Below are 27227 nucleotides of genomic sequence, written 5' to 3'. Positions count from 1 at the left end.
ATTTGAGACCAGAATAAATCAAAAAGTCTCTTCTCTACCAGTTTTTGATTTCTGAAGTCTGTGCCTTGGTCATAGCCCCATATAACAAACACATATTTTTATCTGACTCCCAGTTTTCCTTTTCGAGTTTAAATTAAAAAATAACAGGAAGAGTAAAATCTCTTGCTCTCAGACTAAAATTCAAACTAGAGTACCTTTTTCAAGAGCACAGTTCTATCAAGCACTGATTACATAAATCAGTTTGGAAGGAGGAAGTGGAATTACACTAACAAGTTTAAAAAAATTGCAGGAAACCAAGTGGGAAAAAGGTTTCCTCTGTTATTTCCTTATGCACAGTGAAGAACAGCACCAAAGGGATGTTTTCTAATGTATCATTTTCCAACTCCCTTGGAATGTAACTTGAACTCCACAGTTCAAGCTGTTAGTAGAAGCCACCTGACAATACCTTTCAGTGCCAAAATGTACACACATCTCTGTTCAAAGCAACTCCCAGAAAGCTTATTATTTGCAGCCACTTTTAAGGTAATGACATAATGTTAAAATATATTCTTCATGTTTGCATTGCATCAAATCACACAACCTTTGCTTTGATAAAAAAAGATCTTACTTTCATTGGTTATGATTAAGAAGACTTGGGCTCTATTTGGTGTTAAAGCTAATGAATAAATGCCTTACTGATTTCAGTAGGAGCTACCAAGCAAGAACCAAACTTTCCTATGCGCAACAGTGCCCAAACTTGTAATGTGGAATTAAGAAATAATATATACAGTACTTGTCTGTGTGATAGATTGCCTGCATCTGATTATGCTACTGCTTTGTACCAAGTCAATCCCAAGCACAAATACCGATGGTTCAGTAGCTAGATACCTGAATTGCCTTACTAGTCATGTTACTTACAACTCAAATCAGCGAAATTCATCTGCTAAATGCTAGAACAAAAGCATACCTACAAAACGTGGAAGCTCAATTTGGAAACCCCAGCTTTACATGATTAAGTAGTTAATGTAATGAACTGAAGATTATTCATACCAGGGGAGATTTACAAGGGCTGCACCATCAAAACAAGCTTTCACTGGTTTTCTCAAATGCTGAAGACAGACGTGATTTTGAAGAAGTTCTTTCTTTTTGTTTTTTATTTTCTTCTTTTTTTTTCCCAAATAAAAGCCCATATGTCTGTGATTTTAATATAGTTTTTAAGATGCCAGGCATCTGACAATCTTTGGCTAAAAATTTAAAGAAGTTGTAAGCCTGTCCAGATGCCTCTGTAGAGCCTTTCTACCCAAATGCAGATCAACCTTCTCTCCCAGCTTTGTATCGTCTGCAAAGGGAGCACTCAATCCCATCATCCAGATCACTGCTAAAGATATTAAACAGAATCCACAGTGTCACTGGTTAAGAAATACCAGGAATAGTGTTGTGACTGGCATTTTCAGTGCAGCCATAAAGAAAAGCATGAAACAAAACCACAGAAATGTGACTCCTGTGCCTTGAATCCTTAAGAGTAGAAGGCTTATGTGGAAATTTGTCTGTGAAATAGCTTGGAACATCCTGAAGACAACATGGACCTTTCCTGAAAGAGTATGAGCTGTCAGTAAGCATGGAAATGACAAAACAGGTCGGATCTGGCCTTTATCAGTGTTCATCAGTGAGATGGGGCATGACAGAACCAGGCAGTCTTACTTACTGTTTGGAAGCTGCCTGAATCATCCATTTTCTTCTTAATTTTTAAGACATTTTGGATATAAAACACTATTTTCACACCTGAAAAGAATTATGTTCTGGAGACAGAGATACCATAAATGCTATCTTGCAGCCTATAACAGCATAATAGAAGACCAACAGAGGTAACAGGGGAAAGGCCATCAAAACGTTACTTTCAGCAGCAAGGGTTGAGACAGAAATTTGAATATTCTTCCACAGTGAACAGAAAAACTGCAGAAGCAACTGTGAGGTGGTCAACAAATTCCAAGTGAAAATTTTAGCAAAGTGCTATTTAGCAGTGGATTACACAAGAAGCAGTGTCAGTAGTGATAATGAGGCCACTGCATGACTCCATGTCATTGAGAAAACAAGTCCAGATAGGGCCTCCCTCTCAACAGTGGGCATTTAATTATTCCATTAGGATGGTATCACACATGAAAATTACATGTGTATTTGGGAAGAGGAATTGCCTGCACACAACAGCATGAAGTCACAGTCTGGACGTGAGACTGTGAGTGCAGCACAGCTGGGAGGAAGAGTAGAAGGTGGCTATCAGCCATGAGATGATTATTGCAATCAAGGCTATTGCCTAGATACCCACCAGTGATTCAACTCTTATTTTTCCAAGCCACCATTTAATTGTGTTTCTCCACCCTGTCACCTCATAAATTCTATCTGGATTTATTTACTGACAATAGAATTTTATTTTCTTGCTTTTCTGATTATGAGTTTGGCCTGGTGTTCCTTAAGTATTCAGAAACAGGCTTCATAAAATGAATTGAACCTTTTTCTGCCAGAAGATGTGTGGCACAAGGGTTGCAATATCACCTGCCTTCCAAAATATTTTGAAAGCGCAGAGTTAAAAATCGCTACTGCAGTCAAACAGTTGGAGTCTGAAGTCTCCAGGGAGAGCAAAGACTACAAAAATGGGGTAGACTCAAAAAGACAATTAATAAAATTGGACTTTGGTTCTTAGAGCTTTCTCTGTCTTCTCTCCACGGGGAAAAAAAGACGGCAAAAAGAAGACTCTCTCATCCAGAAGTTGTGATCTTAAAATGCTGGAAGAAATTATTTATTTAGATACCTGCTGTGCTCCACTAAAAAGTCTTTGATAAACTGGTATCATTGTTTATTCCATTATTGCTGATGAAAGCTATTTGATTATAGCTGTGAAAAATCTCTGTAAAATCCTAAATAAAAAACACATGTTGTGGTAGAGGCCTTTACAAATAAAAAAACATCTCAAACATTTTTGAAAACAGCCTAATTTAATTGTTTTCTTTCAAGCTGAAAGGGGGAATACTGCATTGTTCCAAGACTCAAGAGCTGTAGATACTTTATTTACCAGTAATTAGGTTTATTGTTATTCTATCTTTCTATCTATACATACAGCACAGTGATCATACCCACCAAGGAAAAGAAAAGGCAGTTTTCACTGGTTTTCTGTTAACATTGCACTCAGTAACAGTATTGTTCACACATATTTTCATAATTCAGATTATTCTGGTTTGTATTTTGTAAAGCATCAGGGAAAGGTTGTACAGTGCAAGGTGGTATCATGAGAAGTGGCTTTTGACAGGTGAAAAATGTCTTTTGAGAGACAATAAAGTGACCAGATTCACAAGGTAATATACAAAGCACAGCAACCAGCAGCAAGATGGTTTGCTTCTCCTTGGAAAGAATCACAAATCTATTTACTTAAAATCTCACAATCCCTAATAACCAACATGGTGAACAACAACAAAAAAAACAAACACATTTCTTCACATGCCATGGCCACTGAACAAGCATCTGAGCCGAACTGAGTCCAGAGGAAACATTTCCAGCAAGCCTCAAGGAAAATTCATCCTCTTATTCTACGTCAGATATGCCCATAAATGAAGCCTGGTGCGAATACATTCATATTAACATGCACTTAATAATCCGTATCTACAACAACTAAGATCCATGATGAAATATCTCCCATATATTCAAAAGGAATGTGACAGCTATGTACCCTGGGGTAAGAAGACCATTAGCATATTCATTAATATTAGCTTCTTGTAACCAACCTGAAATTATGTATCAGTGTTCTGTCCTTGTACTCATAGCAGTAGGGCTACTGTTCAAAGATCCTTCATGATTATAACTTGTGGGCAGGTAATACACAATAGACTAAAATAGGACAGCCTTAGTAAAAATTATACACTCACCATATTTATCATTTATTTTATGCCCTGTACTCCCTATTAATTGAGAATGGAAATTGTTGCAAATAATACCTCACAGCCAAACATGTCAATTTGGCACTAGCACTAACTAATCGGATGCCTCTATGTTACTTGCTTTGAAATACAAAATTTAAATATTTTGAAGTATTAAGAGGAAGCAAAGCAGTGTGCCACTGTTCATTCCATAGTCTTAAATGGCTTATGATATTGGATACCATGACAAAATGTCTTTTTTCTTTGATAGTATACAGCATTTATTTGCTGGAGACTACTATTTAATTTATACTTACATGTATCTCAGAGCTGTCATGAAAACACAATTTTTATACCATGAATATTATCTCATCTAGACCAACTATATATATATATATGTGGTCTTAATCACATAGGAATTTTCAAGGACCTCAGTGTAAGAAAGGCATTATCACATCCTGTTTTTGAATCCTGTGTTTGAAATGCAGATGTACCTGGGATGGACCACTGTGCTCTAGCTGGTTCAGTAGTTCACAGCAGTATTAATTCTTCCTCCAGATTAATGGATCCAATTCTCAGTAACGGTATGGCCCCTATATGCTGATCTGCCAATATAAAGTCACCCCAAAGAGGATAAAACTACATAGAAGGAATAATTTGTGCACACATAGCTTCCCTCAGAGCACAGAGCTGAGGAAGTAGGATAAATAAAAATATCCCAGATACTCAGATCAGCTCAGCAATCAGATCAGCAATCTCAACTCAGGTCAGCAAACAGCAAGCTCTTGTTGACAACCTCAAAATAAGGGACAAGTAAAATAAACCTCTTCTATCACTCTAAATTAAAAAAGAACTGTGATCTGACCCACTGCAGTTTACTGGTAATTTCAAGGATGTAACAATGCAAATGAATTGCCCAGATGGAGGCTGACAGGGGTTATCACAACTGCCACTTTTGCTCTTGCAAGAAGCACTCACAAGTGTGTTTCTTGAAGGTCTTGCAACAAGACCAGCCATTTCAAAGTTGCCACAAAGCATTAACCCAAATATATTATCAAAATGAATAAATTGAGTCATTTTTTCACTCACTTCCAGTAGAAGTCCACCTTCTTGTACAGCAGTCTTGTTAGATACATTGTCTTCTTTCATCATTTGGCCAGTCTGCTTCTTAAAGTGCTTTTCTTGAATGGCTGTTGAAAAAAAAAAAAAGAAAAAAAATTTTAAAGTTATTATCACTTTAGAAATCATAGAGATTAAGGCTGCTAGACTAAAATTCTTATCTGGGCACTTAACATGCACTGATTTAATTGGTAGTTACTGTCTTCGTGGTTTGGATCTCAGTTACTGACAACTTTCTTTTGCTATGAGGAAGATAGATATATGTTTGGCAGTCCAGATGTTTTTTATAGGAACTATCTCTCACTCTTTTTTAATGGAACATTCTTTTTCTATTACTGACCTCTATACAAAGCAACAACCAAAACCCACAGGAAAGAAATTAAAGTTAGCAAGTTGTTTTGTTTATAAAAATACGTATTACGGCAATATAAAGAAACGTCTATACAGCTCAGAAGATAAGGGGCTGAAATACGTTTCTTATTTTCAACGCTGACCTTGGCATCACATTATTTTCAGTCTCACTTTACCCTGTTCAATTCTATGAGTATGAGCCTGACTCTCACATTCAAGGGAATGTTCTTAAACTGATTTCTTTTCAACAAGAGGTTTAAAATTTGGGGTTTAACAGGTCATTTACTACACAAAATCAGTGAAAATCTCTCACTGTAATTTAAAATTGCAATTTTTTTTTTAATAATAATGAAAACCTTCATGGAAGTCAAAACTGGTGAGTGCTCTTCCCACACACATGGTATCATTGTTTGATCTGAAATGTCTTTGGCTTCTCAGACTAAAGTTTTCATATTGATGCATCCCACAGAAGATTTCTTGAAATATAATCCCAGTTTGGGATAATGGAAGGATTTCTGTATCATCTAGGAGTATGACAGGAATCTGTCTTTTATCATTTGGTCAGTAAAAATTAAGGAGTCATCTTCACCCCTACTGCTCCGTCCCAGAGGTAGGTCATACAGATATCCTGGCAGCAAAGAAAGATTCACTTTTCTCTTTATTCTACTTTCCACAATGAAAGAGGAGAGCAGACTAGTGAGATTAGCTAGGACACCTGATACACATTGTCCTTTCCAGGTAAAGGAGACGTGGAGCAGCCATGGGCAGAAACGGATAATAATCCAAAACCAGAAGGATTGAGATGGATGGGAATAATTTATACCAAATCACGAGACAGCCAGCAAGCTTCTGAAGTTCCTGAGCTTGTTGCTAAAAGTCATGACAATGGGGTTTAAATTTTTAGTAAGATATCAAATTAAGAAAAAGGTCCACATTTTAAAATGTAAAAGACTTGAATAGTATTTACTGCAAATGACCACGGATACAATCTAAATGGCGTCCCTTCCTTTCCAAGGGACTGTGCAAAAGTCTCTTATCAATTTAACAGTCTAGCAAGGGACTGTTGCAAGATATTTTACAACAGATGATGGCAATGCAAGAACCACACTGGATGAGTATTCATGATGTTTTTTAGCTTACATTGTAAATATTTGCTACCAGTGATAATGTCAGTCATTACCCCAAAGCAATCATCTCAAATGTATAATTAGATGTAATAAATCCCTCCCATGGGCATGGCAAAGCGCATCAGAAAAATCCCAAACTGCCTCAAACAGATCCCTACCCACATTTTCCAGCCAAAACAATTTTGTGACTTCAGACTTGTAAGATAGGCTGCCATGAAAGGGATACATAGATTCTTTATTCTGCATTTTCATTTTGATATACCCTTTGAACTAACTGGAAACGATTGCACCTTTTTCCCCCCAATCAGCCAAGCCTTCTGCTATGTCTGTACATAAGAACTGACATACGGACACTGTGACAATAATTCTTAAAAGACCAGCTCCATTCCAAAGGAATCCTCCAGAGTTTCCCCCTCATGTTTTTGTAATTACTGACATAGTGGTTTGCAGTCCTTGTGCAGGTTAAGAGACAGACAAGGAGGGGTGAGATGGAACAAAAGTTTCTTTTCTTGATGCGCTCTTCTGGTGTTGTGAAAATTCCACCAGTTTGAACTTCATTGTTAGTGGAAACTATTATTTTACCCAACCGAGCGGACCAGAGCTCCCTGCCTGTTTGTTAGCCTTCAGGCTCACACTAACACAGCAGCAGAAGCACAAGAGATGTTTGTTCCGCAGCTCATCTGGCTACTATAAATTCCATCTCCAAACGGAAAATATTTTAATGCTATTTTGTCGGCTAGAGTTACCCGTATATTAGGCCACACACATTTGTTTCGTAACATACCCTACTCACTGGCCTGGCCTGCAAGAAGACCCATTGCACCATCAAAGATGAATGACACCCTTCAAGCCAAGAAGCAAGAACTCCTCAGAGACAGGGACATTTGTTCCTCACACCTAAGGCAACAGAGCTATTGCTTGCTGTTCACTCTTATTCTGCATCTCAGCAGTGGAATACTTAATTGGTCTACACAGGTCTTGGCTAAATACTGCAGTGGCAAGCTCAGAAGAGATACTACTGGTAGTAATAGTCTGTCACCTGGAGAAAGCAGAGAAAGACAGGCAGAAAACCAGGCAGATCCCCAAAATGAATAAGGAAGAGGAAAATCAAGACGTGACAGAGTGAGGAAGGAAAATTGCGAGATATTATCTGACTAGTCAGAAAAATAGGGAAAAGAAAACAGAACAGCCTAACAATACCTCTGTCACCACCAATGATCAAGAGGGAGAAATGAAGGAAAGAAAATATTGGTTATGACAAGTGACTTGATAGCATAGACCCTGCTGCCAAGACAGCTATGATCAAGCTTAGGCTTTATATAAAACAGTGGCCCTCTGGAGCAAGGATGAAGCCTATGCTGGTACAAATAAATGAAAGATCAGAGAAAGATTGGGAGCACTGTCTCTAGTAGGCAAGGAGGAGCAAACTGTGGAAAGATACAAAACTTAACAAACAGCAAAGAATGACTCAGTGTCCTAAGGGGAAACTGGCTGCTTGATTTACCATGTATCAAGAATGAGGCAAGAAAAAAACAACTTCTATTGCAGGCAGTTTCATGAATACTGCTGGCTGTTAAAAAGAAAAAAAAAAAAAAGAAAAAAAAAAGTTTTAGCTTTGTGTAGCCTTGGACTGCTTTCTGTGGGAGACACAACTCTTTAGATTGTCAGCAGTTCAGTGTAGATCACTCACCTACTAGTTTCAAAACTGGCAAACTGAGGAGCAGCAGAGGTCTTTCTGAGAGCACAACTTATCTAGCCTGCACTTCCAGAACACAAAATAAAACAGAAGATGGAGCTGTTCTGCCAAAGAAGATGAATGAGTGTATTGATACCATAGGGTGATAAATACAAGACATACATGTGCCAGGGCTGACAATTTTGAAAGGTCATGCCATCTAGTGAGCATGGTGTGAACCCAGGCAGCATTAAAAGCCCACAAGTTTGGAAGTGCTGGATCCTACAGAAGGACAACACTGTGAAAATATACAGGGCAGGGGGGAAAGGGGCTAGGAGGAGGAAGATGATGGAGAAAAACGAAGAAAAATGGCCAATGAGATTTCCTGAAGGAAAGGTCAAAGATCCAATGGCATTATTGCAATTTCTGATCTGAAAGCAGTGAAAAGAGTGGAAACAAAAAATAATGTAGCATTTGAATTAAATTAAATTAAATTGAAGTAAATTAAAAATAATTACAAAAAAAAGAAAGGGATGATAAATTTGACTGAAGCAGTATGGGACTGTCTCAGATAGTGTTTCTGAGCCTTTCACAGATGCACTGTCTCTCCCCAGAACACTGTAGAAACCTGAGATATCTTTTGAGCCTACAGTTCTGATGCAAGCATTGCTACCTGCTTTTGCAAACCCCTTGGCTTGAAAACCTAAGCTGGAATATTGTAAAGAGAAGAAAAGCTGCCTGGCACTTTAAAGTCTATAGCAACATTATGAAACCAGAAGTTCCCTTTCCCCTAGAAATAACAGAACATTTGTGTGTTCAGAATACTCTGTAGTTCAGAGGAATGGAAATTTCAGGACTCTCATAAAACCATACTTTTTAAATCCATGGGATTACATTCTCCAGAGTGTTTTTGTGCCTCTTCCCACACAAGCACAAACTTCTTTCTTCAGAAAATAATTATCAAATTTACCTGCCAAGCTGGTCTCTGTAATGAACTAACACACGGTCAAACTGTGCCCCGGACACCCTCAGGGCCCTTGTACCACTCAGGCTACCTGTGTCAAGCACTGGGACAAGAAACGGGCAGCAAAGGGATGATGTTTCTCATCTAACACCTTGTCTGGGTTCATGGGAGTGATGGGAGTGTAAGAAGGGGACAATATTGTCTTCTACAGACTCGGGATGATGCAGGTGTATTAGTTTCAAGCCTTTCTGCAAGGACTACCTGTAAGAACATTCCCCTCCAGTGATGCCCAGGGAATAAACTGTTTCTTAAAATGGGCAGATGAAAATACTTGAATCTAGCCTGCAGGTTCAGAGATACTGCTTTATGCACACAAGTCTTTCTTTTGGTAACTGTTACTTGAAAGGAAGAGAAAAGAGGGTCTTTCTTCCTGGATCTTCTTGCTACAGGAAGAATCAGCTGTGTTACCCTGAATGCTAAGAAAACAAACCAACTAGAAAACACTCAGAATGAGCAATTCTGCTTAACAAACTTACAACCATGAACTGAAATAATCCATTTCCTCTTGCTGTGCTACAGATAACACTGAGTGACAATAAGGACAGGGCGCATTAGATGCACACTGAAATGAAACAATGGAAAACATAAAGCAGAGTTACTGTACACCACTGAACAACATGAAAGGGACGTTTGCACTCTGAAATGCCAGCATGTACAGGTTGCACAAACGTTTCATTAAAGGAATTGGCACTAAAATGCACCCCCTGAATAAAAGATGTGTGGTGTTGAGTCCTGTTGTGGAGGCTACCAGAACACCAGATGAAATTATGCTAGCAATAATGCCAAGATTTTCCTTCAAACTTAGTGGCTTTCTCAGTCTGCTTCTTCTTAAGAGATGCTTTGAAATCTGACTGCCCTTTGAAGTTTCTCGAGTACAGTATGACATTTATTTAAGGTACAAACCAAACGGTTTTCTTTCCAGATTCTGTCCCCTCTCTCTTTCAGAACCACTTTTCCCCTTTCCAGGGAGCCTCATCCATTTTTGCCTATGCAAGAACGGCATCAAAGAGGTGCCCCTGCTCGGCAGCCCTCCTCTTCCCATGGCTCATCCTTGCGCAGAGCTGTGGGGCCACCTCGCTCTCTGAGACTCCAGCCCATGCCCCCGCCCCCCGCCCCCCGCCGCCCGGAGGAGCCCTTTTGAAGGGGAGGCGAGGGGGAGAAGTCCCTGCTGCGGAGGAGGCAGACTGCTGACTAACCCCAGCGCCGCTGTCACGCAATCCCCGCCGCCTGTCAATCTGCCGGCAGCTCTGACAGGGGCCTGGCGCCGGTTCAAACCCTTGCGTGCGAGCAGACGAGCCGCATTACCCTATGAAGTATTTCATAATAACAACAGCTGTTAAATATTGATGACTTCTGGCAAGCGCTGAATGCTTTTCGAGAAGGTTAAGCCTTCATGTAATGGAACCTAATTCCTCATTATATACTGTATCAGATATCTGGAAGTTGCCTAAAAAAAGCAAAGGGGCTTAAAGGAAAGGATCAGAAAATAACTCTTGTGCAGCAGGGAAAAGGGAGAAAACCTGCAGTGTGAGAGGTGAGGAGTGCTTCCCCGAAGTCAAATCCCTTAGCAAACAGTAAAAAGTGCTGCCAAAGTGATCACCAAAATGGTTGGTTTTGCTATACTTCACTAGGCACTTTTATGCTTTCAGAAATCGTTGCAGATGAAACTTTCTATAACTGCAATCTGGAAGCCACAGCTGTCTATGTGTGTAAGAGTGTACAAGGAAACCCTTTCTACAGAAAAACAGAAAAGGAGAAAGCTTGCATTCTAATCGTTGCTTTACATCAGCCCAGAGATGTGGCTCATTAGAAGATTTAAGTGGTGATAGGACAAGACAGTAGGGTAAGATCTCAGAGAGATCTCAGCAGGCGAGAGAGGGAGAAGGGTAAGCTTCTTGCCTTGGGCAAGTCCTGGCTGTCCTCCAGTTCTCAGAAGAAATCCCCCCTCTTCCTTGTGCTTCCCTCTGAAATACATCAGTCCTATCTTCTCCGTCTTGGCCTTGCTGTTGAGCAAAGTTGTGTCAGCTCAGGGTATGAGGTCGTGATGATATGAGGTTAAGACCAAATCTTTGGAACAGATCTGGTGTGACACCAGGGTGGACAGTACCAAGGGGTCCAGCAAAAAAGACTTCATCAGAGTCATGGTGCAGGTGAAAGAAAAAAACACAAAGCAAGGAATTTTTGGGGTGACCACAAAATCAATGTATTTTTTTTCTTACATGTGAAAAAGCAATCTTAGGAAATATAATTCACATAAGGCAAACTGTGCTGCAATACAAGAAGTTCTGTGAAGCTTTAGGAAAGTATATTACCTGTAGGGAACCCAGGCTTATTTACTGGGTTGGGATAGAGAACACAGAAACTCAAGTAGAAAGTTGGAAGGGACCTTTGAAACTTGTCTGGTCTACCCTCCCTGATCAAGATGGAGTTAACTTCAGTTACACAGGTTGATCAGGGGTTTTGTTGAGTAAGCCCAGTAGAGGACATTTCAAATGCCCTCCAGAAAAAAAAACTTTCATTGTTTAATTACAAACAGGATTCATTTGATAAGGCAAGAGCTGCTTCTGGACTTAAGAGAGGGTGCATTTGGATAAATTCTGGATGGACACTACCTGTTTCTACAATTCTTGGCCTGTAAAATGCTGAGAATAATTTAAGAAAAGCTGGGAATAGGTAAGTGGCTGTCACCAAAAGTGTGTGTATATGGAGAACATGTGAATTAAGTTATTAGCTATTCTTAAAAAATTTTTTGATCATTTATTCTGCCTGTATTTCACACAACTGGCTCACAAGGAAACACATTTGTATGTCATGGGGCTGTAGCATCTCCCTTATCCCATAACTTTTGAGGCATCATAGATCCAAAGAAAACAGATGCCTTCATGTGAAACCTAATTGTGTGCTAACTATACAAACAAGACTCAAAAGAACTTGTCTACAAAGCACATTTCTTTTCTGCAACTTACTGTTACAACCTTTTTCTCTTCATATGACTCAAGAGATGGTCTTCCCAACCCCACACTGCGCATTGCAAGGCAGATATTTTAGAGATCTGTTTGCATCACTGTGAGTAAATATTTCAGTTATCAGTTGGTCTGGTAGACTATATTGGCTGGAAGACTGCCAAAGTCATATAGTACTAAAATATCCCAAGATATAAGGCTTACTACAAGTAATTGCCTTCCATTTCATCTTCATAATGCTGTTTGATTACCTACTACTTTAAATATGATAATTTGATGATGAGAAACTATTGATTTATAAGTCAAATCCTGGTGCCTTAATTTTATTTCTATATTGTTCCATTCTTAGTTTAATTAAGCTGTAATACATTAGCTTGTCTTAGTGTGTGCATTTGCTTGCATACTCTTTTGAATCAATCCATAAAAGGCAAATACTAATGGGTTATTCTGTCAAACTACAAAATGGATCACAAGCCTGAATTATTGGCAACCTCAAGTGTGAAATCTGCAAACCACTTGGTCCACTTTCAAATCAATATCCACATCTCTCATAAAAATTAAGACAGTTCCAACAAATTCTTTGCCCCTTATGTCATGAACTTGTAAATTACATGACCGTTAACCAGAACCAAGACCTACATCATAAGTTTAACGTATAAAACCAAAATAAATTTAAAAGAACTATTTTGTGTGTAGAAAATTAGCTTAATATCTGCTAGTTCTAGAGCTGAAGACCTTGCAATGTACAGTAATGCAGTTTTACATTTGTTTTACTCTAGTTTTCATTTTCATCTGTACTATACTCTGCAACACTGTTAAGTCTATGTAAGGGGATTCAGACCTCAGGAAACTAATCCACATTAGCCTTAAGTGTACTGTAGCGTGTTCTGACCTGCCACATCCTGGTTGCTTCAGTGAGATGTCAGCAAATCCCACTGATCATGGAATACATAGATATTTGGAAGAATAGCATATCAGGACACAGTGGTTGTAGGATCTAAGGAGCAGATGGCCTATCAAAACTACTAAAAATGTCACAGTTCTTTTAGGTGTCCTTCATGATGTCTTGATGGCTGTTCATCTTTTCCCTTGTCCAGATATTTTTAAAAATCTGCACAATGAAGAATAAATATTTTGTTATCCATGTGTGCATTTCCAGCACTTCTATCTCTGTGGTCCAAGAACATAGTCCTCTTTTGATGTGGCCCATTGCATTGTCCCAAGGTAATTTTTTCACTGGTTCGATTCTCCCAATGAAAATAATACAACAGTGGATACTGGAGTCCACAGCAGAGACAGCTGCCCTTCGAGAAGAGGCTAAAACCCCTGTGACAGTTTACTGCGGAGAAAAGAATGAGAGGAGACGTAACAGAGGTTTACAAAATCATAAAAGCAATGGATAAACTGAATGCAGAACTGCTGCTTACCCAACTACACAGTATGACAACTATGAAGCACTCAGTGACACCGGTACAAGAGTGCTTTAAAGCAGATAAAAGACAATAGTTTTGGAGATGAGAATGCCAGACTAGATGGACCACTGGTGCGACACAGTAGTGTATTTCTTATGTTGTTATACTCCCCACTGCAATACCACGACTTTGTCCACAAAATTTGCTGCAGACAGAAAATAAACAACAGATGAACAAGAGCAGCATCTGTGATGTGAAACAAAGTATATCACAGAAGTGACAATAAGAAAAATCAGAACCTTATGAGAAAGCCTCTGTGTGACTAAGTTTAAGCATATGAGGAAAGACCAGTTTGTGACTAATAATTACATGCAAATAAAAGAAAAAATAAATTTGTTTTCTATGACAGCCTATTAAAATAAATTTGACTCTGAAATGTTTTTCAGAAACATAATTAATGAGACCAAAGTCTATTTTTACTGAAAAGACAGCTATGAGAAAAGCAATGTGTGTTCATAAGTAAGCAACTACAGTTTACTGCTATCTTCCCCGCTTTAAAAAAGGAGATTGCAAGAACCGCATCTTACCAAAGAAATGCAGTGAAGGCCTGATAACCGATTTATCTTGACAATATCAGAACATTTTTAGTCTTTTCTGGCTGCAGAGGATGCACACCATTTTACCCTCTTCAATTTAGATCTGTATTTTTGAACATTTAGTAAATCAACTCCTGAAGAATGAAATCAAGTCAAAGAACAAGTGAGAAAATAAACACAACTAGGAGAGTGTACAAGAAGCCATCTCTTCCCCTTCCTGATTAAATTGACCTGAAAATGACTGAATTATGGGAGATTTACATGATCTTTCCTTGCCTTTTTGAATTTGATAACCTCTTTCCCAAGCCTGTGTTTCAAAGATACTGTCTCCTGAGCTTCTACTCCTCAAATTCTAGTGCTTTTATAACATTCATGTCTCTTTATAATGTCATTTGCACCATTAATGTATGGAAAGGTACAGGCTAAACTCATACCTGGTAGCTCCAAGAGGGAATTTAAGTCAGTATCTCTTAGAAGAGTTGAAAGAGCATGTGTCACTAGGCCAGTATATCACCCAAGAGACTGTTTAAAAATAGCCAAAGCAGATGATCTGGAGAGGATAAAGGAAACCTTTGAGATGAAATAAACACTGCATCTAAAATATTCACACTGAGACCTTAGTGCACAGGATGTGCATATGTTACCCAGAAAACTGAATCTGGCTTCATCAGAGTTAGAAAGATCATAAGGGCAATTCCTTAATATCTGCTTTATGTAGCAGCCATACTGTACGTGGAATTAAAGGCAAAGACACAGACATATTTGCTGTCCAGTGTACTTTAAAAAAGCAAATACACTTGACAGGGTAAGTGTAAGAATATCCACCTCTGAGTCAGAGGGATACCAGGGCACGCTCCTGCGCCATCGTGAATAAATAGGCACACCCCAGAAAACAGCACTCTCTTTCTAAGGCAGAGCTGCTTTGCTTTGGTCTTTTCTGCTGTCTGTGGGGACTGTTATGATGAGATTGACTGTATGAAGAGCTGCTTTGAGAGGTTAAATGAACCTAACGAGCTGTGGGGAAAATGTGCCTCAGAGGATGTTCCTGAGCCTTGGTTTTTCTGCTCCAGGAAGTAAAAGAATGAGTTGAGACAAGACACAGGCAAATGAAAGATGAAGAATAGCATCTTAAAGCTTTTGAAAAAATAATTCAAAATAAATTTTCAGGAAAATTTTAAAACTAAAACACTGAACTTCCAGAACTTTTTAGAATGCTGAAGAAAATCAGTAACAGGAAAGTCTCACCCTAACGTTCAAATGAAGTATAGGCCAATAAGTAGAGGTCAAAAATTGAACTACTGGAACCCTAAATTGATAATGCTACTGTCCTTGGATATCTTTAATGTGTTTTCTATAGAAATTACTTTTTCAATATTGCATTAAAGACTAGTCCTGAAAAGCTATCCAAAGAGATGTACCTTGCTCCCAACTGGAATCCCTTGTATGTAAGGGGGCCTGCAGGGAAGACATCGTTTGTCCAAAAATAAATTGCTTTGCAGAGCAGGAATCTTCTGCAGAATTAGAAAATTCATGTACATGATGCCTTCATTTTTCACTTCTTCACAACCATTTTGCTTTGCTTTTTTCACAGACTGACTCTGTGCTCAGAGAAAGATCTCAAACAGACCCTAAAGACCCTAAGCAGGCCAGTAGTGGGCTTACATGATCTCTCTCCCTTAGCAGTAGGGAAATTGAATTTTTAAAAAATACCACAGTTCATAAGTCAATGACCATATTTAGGACCTTCAAACATTCTAAACATAATGAAAAATATTATCTTTAAAAAAAGGCAGGAAGGGTAATACTTGAAAGCTCTGAGAATGTAAATTGTGTCCTTGCTTTGATTTACTTTTCAACTACTTAGATATAGTGATAAAATGAAAAGGCAACCACAGAGTTCTTATCAGACTTGTCCCATGTGAAGACCAGGAACAACCAAACAATGCTCTGCATTTCAGAAGCAAAATTCTAGCTAATAACATATAACCTTTTCTCTAGTTTTAACTCTCCTCCATATGTGTCATTGACTTGAACAGGCAAGTCTGACTCCAGTGAAGGTGCCTGCTACTTTGACTCATACAAGCTACAAAAGAAATTAGTATTCCTTATGGACAAGAAACTTATCCATGAAGCATATGGGATTGCAGCCTCAACTTTCAAGGTAATTACAGCTTTCGCCCAGCAATCAATACTAGGTGAATAGTATGTATTAAAGAGAGTTCTGATACACAAATGACATATAGGACTTCCTATTCTGTCAAGGTCTTCTGGATGAAAACTGGTGAATTCTTGCCAAATAACTCATTTGATCTGTTTTACATTCATTATATGATATAAACATCAGTTTATATTGTTTTTTCATCAGTTATGATGTGATCTTCATTGAATCTACACCACAACCTGCTGCCAGAGTCTGAAACAAAACTCAGTAGTGCTAAGCTAAGTTAAATGAAACATGAATAGGTTTAAGACAGAAAATGAACAGTGCAAATTTCAAAAAGCAAAGATGCTTTTGCACATATGCTTAAAAATTGTGCAAGCTAACTGGAGAAAATGTATGCTCTAGATCCAACATTGTTTTATGCTGAATATTTTTCAGGGTAATCATTATAGACTTAGCCTACGAATGCTGCATCCAAAAGAGGAACGTTTTTTCTCCTGCCGGGGCAGATTTGTAGGGAGGAGGCTCATTTCTGCCTTGCTGGTCTGGCAGGCAGCAGAGCTCTATTCCTCTGATCAAGAGATCACTTTCATAACCACTTTTCTGAGGTCACAAATGAGTCTGCTGCAGTCACGCAACCCCTCGCCTACCAGAGCTTAGTGTAACAATACAGGTTCATGGAAATGTTTTAAAGAGGCAGCCCATCCTTTCGACCCACACAGATAAAAGGCTCATGCACATTATCACATGGGCTTCCTCCAAACATGTCATGGGACTATTTTACTTCAGTTGGAGCAGGGAAGAAATGCATCCCTTGGAGTTTTATCTGGATGCAGTCATGTTGCCTGAGCAAAATTAAATAAAAAGTTAAGACAAATAGCTCTTACAGTTCTTTTAAACCATACTGCCACCTTTTTCAAATATTTCTTCAGCCCATCCCTTTTTACTATCTCAAAGGTCCATGCCTGCCAAATATGTGCTACTGTGAATTATGCCAATGAAGATATTTTAAAGCTATGGTAGAGGCAAACCAACTTAAATTCAACAGACAACGGATATGATTACCCTGCATTAAACACTGCCCTGCTGCAGTCGTAGAAGCACCAACAATACACATATGGATGATCAGGAAATGGGCTTACTATCAAAAATTTATTCAGAAGAAATATTATGAAAATACAATACAACTAGTCAGAGCCTGTTTCTAGGTCAGAAAAGCCTATTTTATAGACTACTAATCTGTTGCATGGACGTGCCTTGTAGGTGGTTGCTGGAATGGCCTTTGGGTGGTGAGGGCCAGGTGGGAATTTAAAGAAAAAAGTTTGAAGTATTTTTCTTCTTACAGTAAGTCAACTCTATCAAATGAAGGGGGGTTTTTGCCTATTTTCACAAGCAGTTAGTTCTATGAGTGTAACTGTTATTGTTCCATCATGAATTATTTGCACTAATTAACTGAAATAGCAGTTAAATTACTTTGGAGATTGCAGTTCAAAAAATTAAGTTGGATGTGTTGCTCATTGACATTTTATGAAGATTAGTATACAGACACATTTCATTTAAAAGCAACACAAACAGGCTTGCCCAAACCAGCTTTATAATCCATCTTAAATCAGTAACAATAGCAATGAAGGCATAGCACTAGGCCCATTGAAGACTCAGACTGTGAGCCAAGATGACTAATTTGCAAGATGACTGTCCCTCAAGTTCATTGCTATTATTAGCCATGCTAGCCAGGTGAAAGCTTGTTCACATGTGCCCACAAATGATACAAACAGCTTCAGGGACTCTGTAGATTCACCCAGAGGTTGTGAAATGCCCTTGGCTTCATCCAAAGTGATACTCAGTCTCGATCTTCATGGGTATCTTCACCCAATTAAAGCAGTTGGGAACGTTCTCTTCGATGACCTCTTGGTTTAGCTTTGATATTAAATTAATGACCCTCCAAAATCAGTCTTGTCTTTGCTCCAGGTCTCTGGAGGGGATTTAGGCTGGAAGATTGAGAGGTTACTGCTGGTGGACCTCACCATCAGAGCCTGCCACACTCAGTTTGTGGATGGGAAGTCAGGGCAGTGAGGGAGGCTCAACTGCAGATTCTGAGCATCTCCAGAGTTTCTTATCTCAAAGTGCTGGTGGAGGTGACAAGACACTGACCATTAAAGGGAAGGTATTGACACCCTCCAGTGTAAGGGTAATAGTACGGCTGTATGCATTTTGGAAGATAGGCTATAGTTCCAAAAATTTCTGAGACTTTTGAAGGCATTGCCCTAAATCTTATGTCACTGATTTGTGCTTATTGTGCCCAGTAAGGCAACCTCCCAAAGAAATGAACGATACACAAGTTCATCTCCGGCCTAAATAAAGACATATGACATTATCTCTCTTTATGAAATTTGGCTAAACCACAAGAAGTTAATCTAAAGTGAAAGAACATTGGATACTGATGTTCCAGCAGTATTGGATGTAATATTTAGTTAACATGACAATCTTTCTAGTTATAGGAAGAGAAACGTGAGAATAGTCTTGTGCTGTTTTACCTTTACAAACAAATTACATTATTTTTCTGGAGGCAGTTGGTGAAAAACTCATTGGTAACAGCAAGAATGAGTATATATCTATATGTATATCTATATTTATGGGTATTTCAGGGTAAACAACTGCTAGAATATTTGTCACTCAGCTCTGTTCTGCATGGCCACAGAGCTGGTACCTGTCTAGCTCTACTGAGAGTCTTTCTTATATTCCTTATTACCTGAAAATAAAATATTTGCACTTTTTCTTGCAAGAGTATGACCTCTTTTACTCAAAGTCCTTGGGGTCAGTTGCTCTATTGTCTAAGAAGATGCAAGAAAGCATATAATACACATGCCTAAGAGCCATTGGATCTGCAGTTCTACAGAAAGAATTGGTCAATAATTTAGTACAGTGAAATCAAGACAAACAATTTGCAAATAATTACTGCAAGCTTTCCTCATTCCTTCCACAGCTCTAAAAACTTTATCTTACTCCACCTATATATATGCAAGAACATGCAGACAGTAATTTGGATTATCTGCAAATCTTCCTTGATATTATTTGTTTACTCTTTTTGTGAAGTTTATTTAATTTGAAAATTATCCAGAGAAATGAAATCCGTTATACTGCAACTAATAATCTTAAATCAAACTATTTCAGATTAGTGTAATATAAACCATTACTTAATAAATAATATAAATAAATATAATGAATACAGATCATTATTTAATAAAAAGATAACTTTAAATTGCTACTAAGAGGTATTATTTTTAATAAATAATATAAATAAATATAACTAATATAGATCAGTATTTAATAAAAAGATCACTTTAAATTGCTACTAAGAGGTATTCTTTCATTAGAAATAGGTTTAAGTACAATGAGAAATTACAGTAATTACAATCAAGCTTTAACGATTTCTGAGGAACTTTGTTACTCAAATATTACAGCAAGCATGCTCTGAAAAAACTTCCAGCCTCACCCTCTTTCTGCTGCCCTAACATACTTGATGCACAGTTACCAAGCACTACCCAAGCAGAAAGCAGATTAAAGAGGACCGCAAATAGTGTAGCTGCAGAAATAAGTTTAAAGTAAGTTGTTGTGATTGAGCCTTCTGCACATCATGGTCCATACAACCTGTAGTAGCATGGCATAGCCTTTGCCTGATGTAGAGAACAGGAAAAAGAGTTGATGTGCCTAACCGTAGTGCTCCAGCCAAGGCAACGGCAGCCGGGGGTTGATGGAGTCAAGCAGGATGGAGCAGGCTGGGAACGGGGCAGCTGGAACATTCTTATGCCTAATGCATTTTCCACTGACCAGATGTTCTCCAGTTGACTTGAGCTGTGAGACACTGGATGTGCCAGTCCCGGAGGGTGTTCTGACCCCTGGGAAGCACTAAAGAGGTCCAGGCCTGCCCAGCGCGGAGGCACAAAGGTATTTTGAAGCTCTGATCATCTCTCCTCCCACTCGATCCCTGTGCCAAATTCAGCTGTGGCGCAAGATTCGTTTTGAACATTAACCCAATGAGCTAAAATACCATCTGAGACCAACATGCAGTTAATTGCTGTGAGAACAAAACTTTGAATTTCCTGACCTATTCAAAATTTGAATTTCCCATTAACTCCACATTCCCATACTAGCAGATGGCAAACAGGGGGTAGTTTCCAAACTCCCACATCAGAGTGTAGGCGAAGAGAAGAAGACTCGCTGAAGTGCATGCCCCTGGAAACCTGCTCTTTATATGCAGACGGGGAAACTTCTAAATATATCAATTAATGTGCCCAAGTGGACCCTTGCCTTCTGTGCAGATAATCTTGGCTGACACTCTTATGCCAAATCTATCCCTGCCATGGGGAGCTGGAAAAGCTCTGGTTAGCAGAGCTGACTCATCAGCTGACTTAGCCCACAACATCAGCACAAAGGACCGAGAATGCTGGTGGTGGCATGAAGCGTGTGGGTGGGAGCAAGGAAAAAGCAATCATCTGGCAGCCTAATGCAGTAGGAAGGGCTGACAACAATTCATTATTTATTTCCCCCCTCCTGCCCTAAGGCTTCATCCCTCTGCTGCAGGGATTCTCATCATTTTGACGCTGTGGTAGGGCTCTGTGCAGGGGAGGGAATGAAAGGTACATCCCCTCCCTGTGGCCCATGCAATGAAAGCATCAGCAGGCTATCTGAGCTCACCACACCCAGACCACATAGGCAAAAGGCCCTCATGAAGGAGAATGGAAAAGAGGTTTGCCTGGTCCTTCTTTCACTCAACAGGAGATGAGAACAATGTCTTACTAGCAAGAAGAAAAAAGAAGAGAGTGCATCGTTTTCCCACCAAAGTCAGTCTCTTAGCAGAGAGGAGACAGAGATCCAGTTCTGGAACACCAAAGAGCAATCGGAAGCAAAGTTCTTAGAGACAAAGCAAGAAATACAGGGAAAATGAATGTCATAACAATGATGGGGAAAAAAGCTGTATGGAAAAATCCCAAGAAAATCTACATACAGAGGATGAAAATGCAAAGAAGAAAAGCATTTAAGAACAGATGAGGTGGTTTATCTCTAGAAAGGTCACTAGAGAAAAAGAGGTGATCAATATTTATCAAAGATTTCAGAAGAAAACAGCTTAAACTACAGACACTGAAAGAGGGAAGAAAGTCACCAAGGTAAACAGCAAAAGTGCACACAGAAAAATAAAATTAACATTTTTAATTAAAAGCTTGACATGTAAGTACACTGACAAAATCCCCCAATTTTTTAAAATGTATCCCATTGTCTCCATGTAGATCTGAGTTCTCTTTCCAGTGTTCTTTCCCTCCATCAGCCTGCTAACACTACAAATCTGGCTGCAATATGGCTAGCTGGTCCCAAATTTACCTAGCACGAAACTTTCTCCAGCCAAATTACTGGTGTGGGGAAGATGTGAGCATACCCCTCCCAAGCCTCAACCTTTTCAATGGTGCTTTTGATTTGGTGTCTGAAAGCACATTTAAGTTCAGGCAATGCATTTTTCGAAACACTGGGCCTGGCTTTGAAGACCTAACTTCTACTACTCCACTAATGCTAAAGCAAAATATAGTAAGAAATTAAGGACTTGACCAGTTGTCTTTATGTTTTGTCACCAACCACAGCACTGTTCTCTGAGAAGAGGCTTTTTGCCCAAATTTTGCCTACGGTAGGTCTTTCCTGGCAGATTTCCTCAGTGGGAAAGAGATTAGGTTTCTCACTGGTCTCTTCATCCTTGGAAATTTTCCGTTATATTTCCCAGTCTCCACTACAGACCCGTCAGGACACATGAATATACAGCTTAAATGTCCTCTCCAACCCGTTTTTCATATGCTGCTGTATGTACCATTTGGCAAGGGAGGGATGGAGAGTCCCAAAATTGTAGTTTGCCATTGCATCTTTCTCTAGCCAGAGAAATCATTCCACCTTTTTTCCTGAACTAAAGCTAAGTTAGTCGAACATTATCTTCAGAAGATAGAACAGCTTATGAAGCTATAATATCTAAACTAAGCATGCTGACTCCCATCTGGAGATTGTGAGCTTACTTGACTAGATAAAGACAAGAAGCAATAAAGAAACTCCTCTTTTTCAATTGACTTCTTGGAACTTTAGAGCCACAGCAGTGTTGCTGCAAGGAGGACATCCCCTGTCCAGAACCTGACCTCTCCTTCCACCTCATTCTACCAGCAGTGACTCAGTCACAATACTGGTTTTAAAGATACTATCAATTACCACCCTGATACTTATAAGGTGTGATCACAAAGCAAACTGACATTATCTCTACTTTCCCAGCCATAAGTCAGCAGCAACAAATGTCAGGTGGACCACTGGCCCCAAATAATATAGCACTTAATGCCTAATTTATGAAATATTTCTAAAGTGCTTGCTAGCATCACTAAGAATGAAGACTAAATATTGTAGTCTGCAATACCTTCAAACTCTCTGACTTGTCATCAAGAATATGTTTGGCTCAAAAGAAAGAACTCAAAACCCACCCTCCCCTTAAGCAGGTATATAGAGCTGTATTGCTAGGATTTAATTATCATATAATTCTGATGGTTCTGAAGGACTGCTGAAAAAAATTGAACACATAGTAATTTGAGAGCACTCCGCACCTTGTGTAACTGAGCCTTTAGTAGCTATTAAAGTAATTCCTGCAATTTTAAACCTCTCTAATTCCCTCAAAGAAATATTACTTGTTTTGAGAAGCACAGCCTTTTTCTATATATGACAATGTAAATTAAGACATTAAGTATAGAAAGAGGAAATACAATTCCATTTTTCTCCACTTACTGTCTTAGCCCTCATAATAAAATATTGGAATATTTTCCACATAAATCCTCATATTCATCAGTTCAAGATGTATTACCCAGGTTAGACTATTTCTCCACTCAAGAAATGTCTTCATAAAATATTATTTATTGGGCCATTTTCCCACATGATGTTTTTAGGGATCATTTGATGGCACAATATAATTTTTTTAAATTATTTGGAACAAAAATATAGGATTTTGTGACAAGTTTTCAGTGATATCATACAATATAATAGTAACACATAGTTAAGTGGTTATGAATTTGATAATGGACTAGAAAAACAAAACTTAAAATATGTTAGGTTTTGATTTAGACATGATCTTTGCTTCTTTACACTCCTCTCAACTTCTTTCAGCTGTTTCCAATATGTAAGTACCCAATCCATGTTACAGGTTCAGTAGTAATGAGGATAGCAGACACTATTTATTATAACAAAAAAAAATACAGACAGATTTACTTCCTATATATACCTTCAACTTGATATATGCCATCGATATATAAAAAGAGAATGCATTGAGGGGATTTTAATGGAATTTTAGGGACATAGTAAATTCATGTGATATGTGGTTGTGTTTGGGCAGACTGTTAGAACTGGCACTGACCTTTCACAAAAGAAATTGTGAGCTTCTCTGAAGGAAGTTTTAAAGTCTCTTTATAACTTCTATTGTCAAGATTTTAGAAAATTTGTCAGTTGCATTATCTGCATGATTGCACCAAAAATTACCATCGAATTAAGACTGGATTTATGTGTCTCATCTAAAAAACCTCTTTCATTCACGGTGGAGAATGTTCTGACTAATGCGTTACTGCTACATTAGACAAAGAAAAGCAACTGATTTAGTTGCTTTTTGGGATTTTCCTTTCAATAATGTAAAAAAGGCACTAGACCAAAGACAATTAAATGAAAACAAGTAATTTAGAGTAATCCACTGAGCCGAACCCCTAACAGAATGTTAGGGGTTAGAAGGGACCTCAAAAGATCATCGAGTCCAACCCCCCTGCCCAAGCAGCATCACCTAGAGTAGGTCACACGGGAATGCATTCAGCTGGGTTTTGAATAACTCCAGAGGAGCCTCCACAACCTCTCTGGGCAGCCTGTTCCAGTGTTCTGTCATTCTTACAGTGAAAAAGTTTTTCCTTATATTCTCATGGAACCTCCTGCGCTCTGGCTTGCACCCACTGCCTCTTGTCCTATCACTGGACATTACTGAGAAGAGCCTGGCTCCATCCACTTAACACTCACCCTTCACATAATTATAAGCATTAATTAATCATATAGCAAAATGAGGTAACTTTGCAGAAACCAGCTCCCATCTCATGTTTTATGATTTCCAAGCACCTAAATAACATCTAGACTCAGCTTAGAAAGACAGGTGTCTTGCAGAGATTCAGTTATATAAATCGTGTGATAAATCACGAACTTTTGGGGTTGACTAAATCACAATTTTATTTATTTACTTTCATACTTTTATATATACTCACTGCCACCTTTAGCTCTGTATACAACTAAAAAGATTTTAGAGCAAAAGGAATTGTTGGGTGACCCGAGCACAATTTCAGGAAGGGTATTTCATCCATAAAGGACAATGTGAAGAAAATTAATAGTGGCTGTAAGGAGAAAGTGTCAAAGCTATGGAAAGAGAAGAGAGGGTTAATAGGCAAGGATTATTACAAATACATGGCCTTAATGGCAAAAAGATGGGCATAGAAGATACCTGTGGAGACGGCACAATAAGTTGCTGATTCACAGAAATGAGCTGCAGAGCACAAATGGCAGTGATATCAGGAAGGCCTAGGAAGGCCTGTGATACAGACATTACAAAATGAGGAGAATACAAGATTCAAACAAGTCTTTCCAGCATGTTCAGAAAGGAAGTTACAATTGAGAAATAGTGGAGCCACGATAGAAAGTTATGAAAGAAAGATGAAGACAGTCATTTTAGCAGAGCCTCTTAGGACAGTACAAGGCATAATGGTTTAAACTAGAAGAAGGGAGATTTAGACTAGAGAAAAGGAAGACATTTTTTATGAGTGTGGTAAGACAGTGGCACAGCTTGCCCACACAGGTGGTAGAAGTCCCATGCCTGGAAACATTCCAGGTCGGGCTGGATGGGGTGCTGAGCAACCTGATCTAGTTAAAGATGTCCCTGCTCTTTGCAGGGGATGTGGTCTAGATCACCATAAAGGGCCCCTCCAGTCCAAGGCATTCTATGATACTGTTATTCTAGGAGTATAGCTCAGAGATCTTTGAGGTAGCTCTAAGGGTATTGGTATGGACACAGAGCATCTTATGCTCCTACATGGAGATAAAGGAAGCTTGAAAAGAAGTGTGGTTGCAATGGAATGGCTAACCACATCTAGTTGTGCCTCTCATGACTAACTCACATGGGCTTATCCCCAAGTGACACAGCCACTCTGCCTCTGAATACAGGACTCACTCTAACATGACATTGTTTCAGAGTTCTCTGCAGTCAGCTTCAGCCATATCCTGCAATCCAAAAGTGAGATGGGTAGCAAAGGGAGAAGATAGGACAGCACACCACACTGTTCCCTAGCCTAAAACAATTTGTCCTATTTGTCTTCAAAGCCCTATGCAATTACATCATGCCAAGCTAATTCCTTGTTGTTTTGGATAAGAGGTATTTTCTTTCCTTTAAAACATATCTGTGTTTAAAATAAGAAACAAAGTAAATAATTTTCTTGACAAGAAAGAAACACATTTTCTCTCAGAGATGGTAATCACTTGTGAAGCTGAGAACAAGTGTAAACCAGGCCAAAGTTCATGCCTAAGTGAATGCTTTCCTACCTCCTATCCACCGCAGCAGTGATTAGGACAAAATTATTGGTAGCACCTTCTATACTCACGGCAATTGCTAGGAACTTCTGGAGTGAAAACAACTTCTGGAGTTAGGATGAAAACTAATCTTGTTTCCATATCTAAGGAAAGCTTGGATTACAGTGGAAATATACTGAATTCTTTCTCAGTCTGCAACATCCAAACACAATTTAACTTCAGAAAATGAGGTGAATGGAAGTCTATTTTTTATAGTATAGGATAACAAAATTTGATCCATAAAGGACTATAAGTGTGTTTCAATAGCTGGTCCCAGGCTGCACCAAGGAGAAAGGACAGAGCAAGCACAACGAACAAGATGAACATCACTGAATGCAAAAGACAGTGCATTTATCACTCTAATGGATTAGATAGGCCCAGGGTTTTTTTTGCTACCTACCTACATTTATTTACATCGATGCTACATGGGAATGCATAGAGTGAGCTAGCCAAATGCAACTGAACATAAAAGTCTCCCTTGTCAGAATGGCTACGAATTGCTAAGCAAGCAGGAGAAAAATAAAAACCTGCACTTAACAGCTGAAAGTATTTTAAGGACTTCCCCTAGAGTTGGACCAATATAGCAGCTGTAGCTTGTGGGAACACCTATACAACCAGCCATCGTTATGTGTCTGAGACCATGTTGTCTGGTTCTGAGTGTACTCCTACTATCACTAGAAGCAGTGGAACTCTTCTAGTGCCAAATGCCCTCAGGATAAGTCTGACAAAGATTTGCCTCACATCACTTGTCACTTCCAGCTCCCTGTTTTTCTAATCAATCTTGTTCATGTCAGGGGAAATGCTGAGGCCTACAGGGATGATCATTTGAATGGCATCCAGTAACAGAAAAGTGGTATAAGATATAGATCCAGAATCACACAAAGAAGTTCTGCAAGAATGGTGATGATAATGTATTTCCCAAAGACAGCACAAAGTCCACAGACTCCAGCTCTCATAGAATATACTTTGTGCAGGTGACTGATGCAGCCTAAAGGCTCTGAGCTTGTGAGATCTGACAATATAAACAACCTGCAGCACCTGACACAAATATCCAAGCAGTATCACAAAAGGTCTGACATTCATTTATAACTAAGATTCTTTATTTGCCCTTGCTCAATAAATAGGCAGCGAATTTAAAGCCAGTCTCACAATGTGACAATTTAACCTACTGTTGCACCAACATGTTCCCCTGATCTTCAAAGGTGACAGGAATTCAAGCAACGTAGGAGTCCTCTTGTTCTTCCTGAATGTAGGTTTGTTACTA

At 38.9% G+C, this 27227-nt stretch overlaps 1 protein-coding gene across 1 annotated transcript in view; it reads right to left on the bottom strand.

Annotated features, from left to right (window-relative positions):
- Positions 1 to 27227, bottom strand: part of AHRR (aryl hydrocarbon receptor repressor) — a 66044-nt gene that overhangs the window by 22727 nt on the left and 16090 nt on the right. Inside the window, exon 3 of the mRNA XM_054381889.1 lies at positions 4974 to 5074. Within this exon, the coding sequence (XP_054237864.1) occupies positions 4974 to 5074 (101 nt within the window). The remainder of the gene's footprint in view (positions 1 to 4973; positions 5075 to 27227) is intronic.

The sequence above is a fragment of the Indicator indicator genome, chromosome 6 (assembly GCF_027791375.1).
Source record: "Indicator indicator isolate 239-I01 chromosome 6, UM_Iind_1.1, whole genome shotgun sequence".
Taxonomy (NCBI): domain Eukaryota; kingdom Metazoa; phylum Chordata; class Aves; order Piciformes; family Indicatoridae; genus Indicator; species Indicator indicator.
The sequence above is the reverse complement of the archived record's forward strand: the minus strand, read 5'-3'. Positions and strand labels throughout refer to the sequence as shown.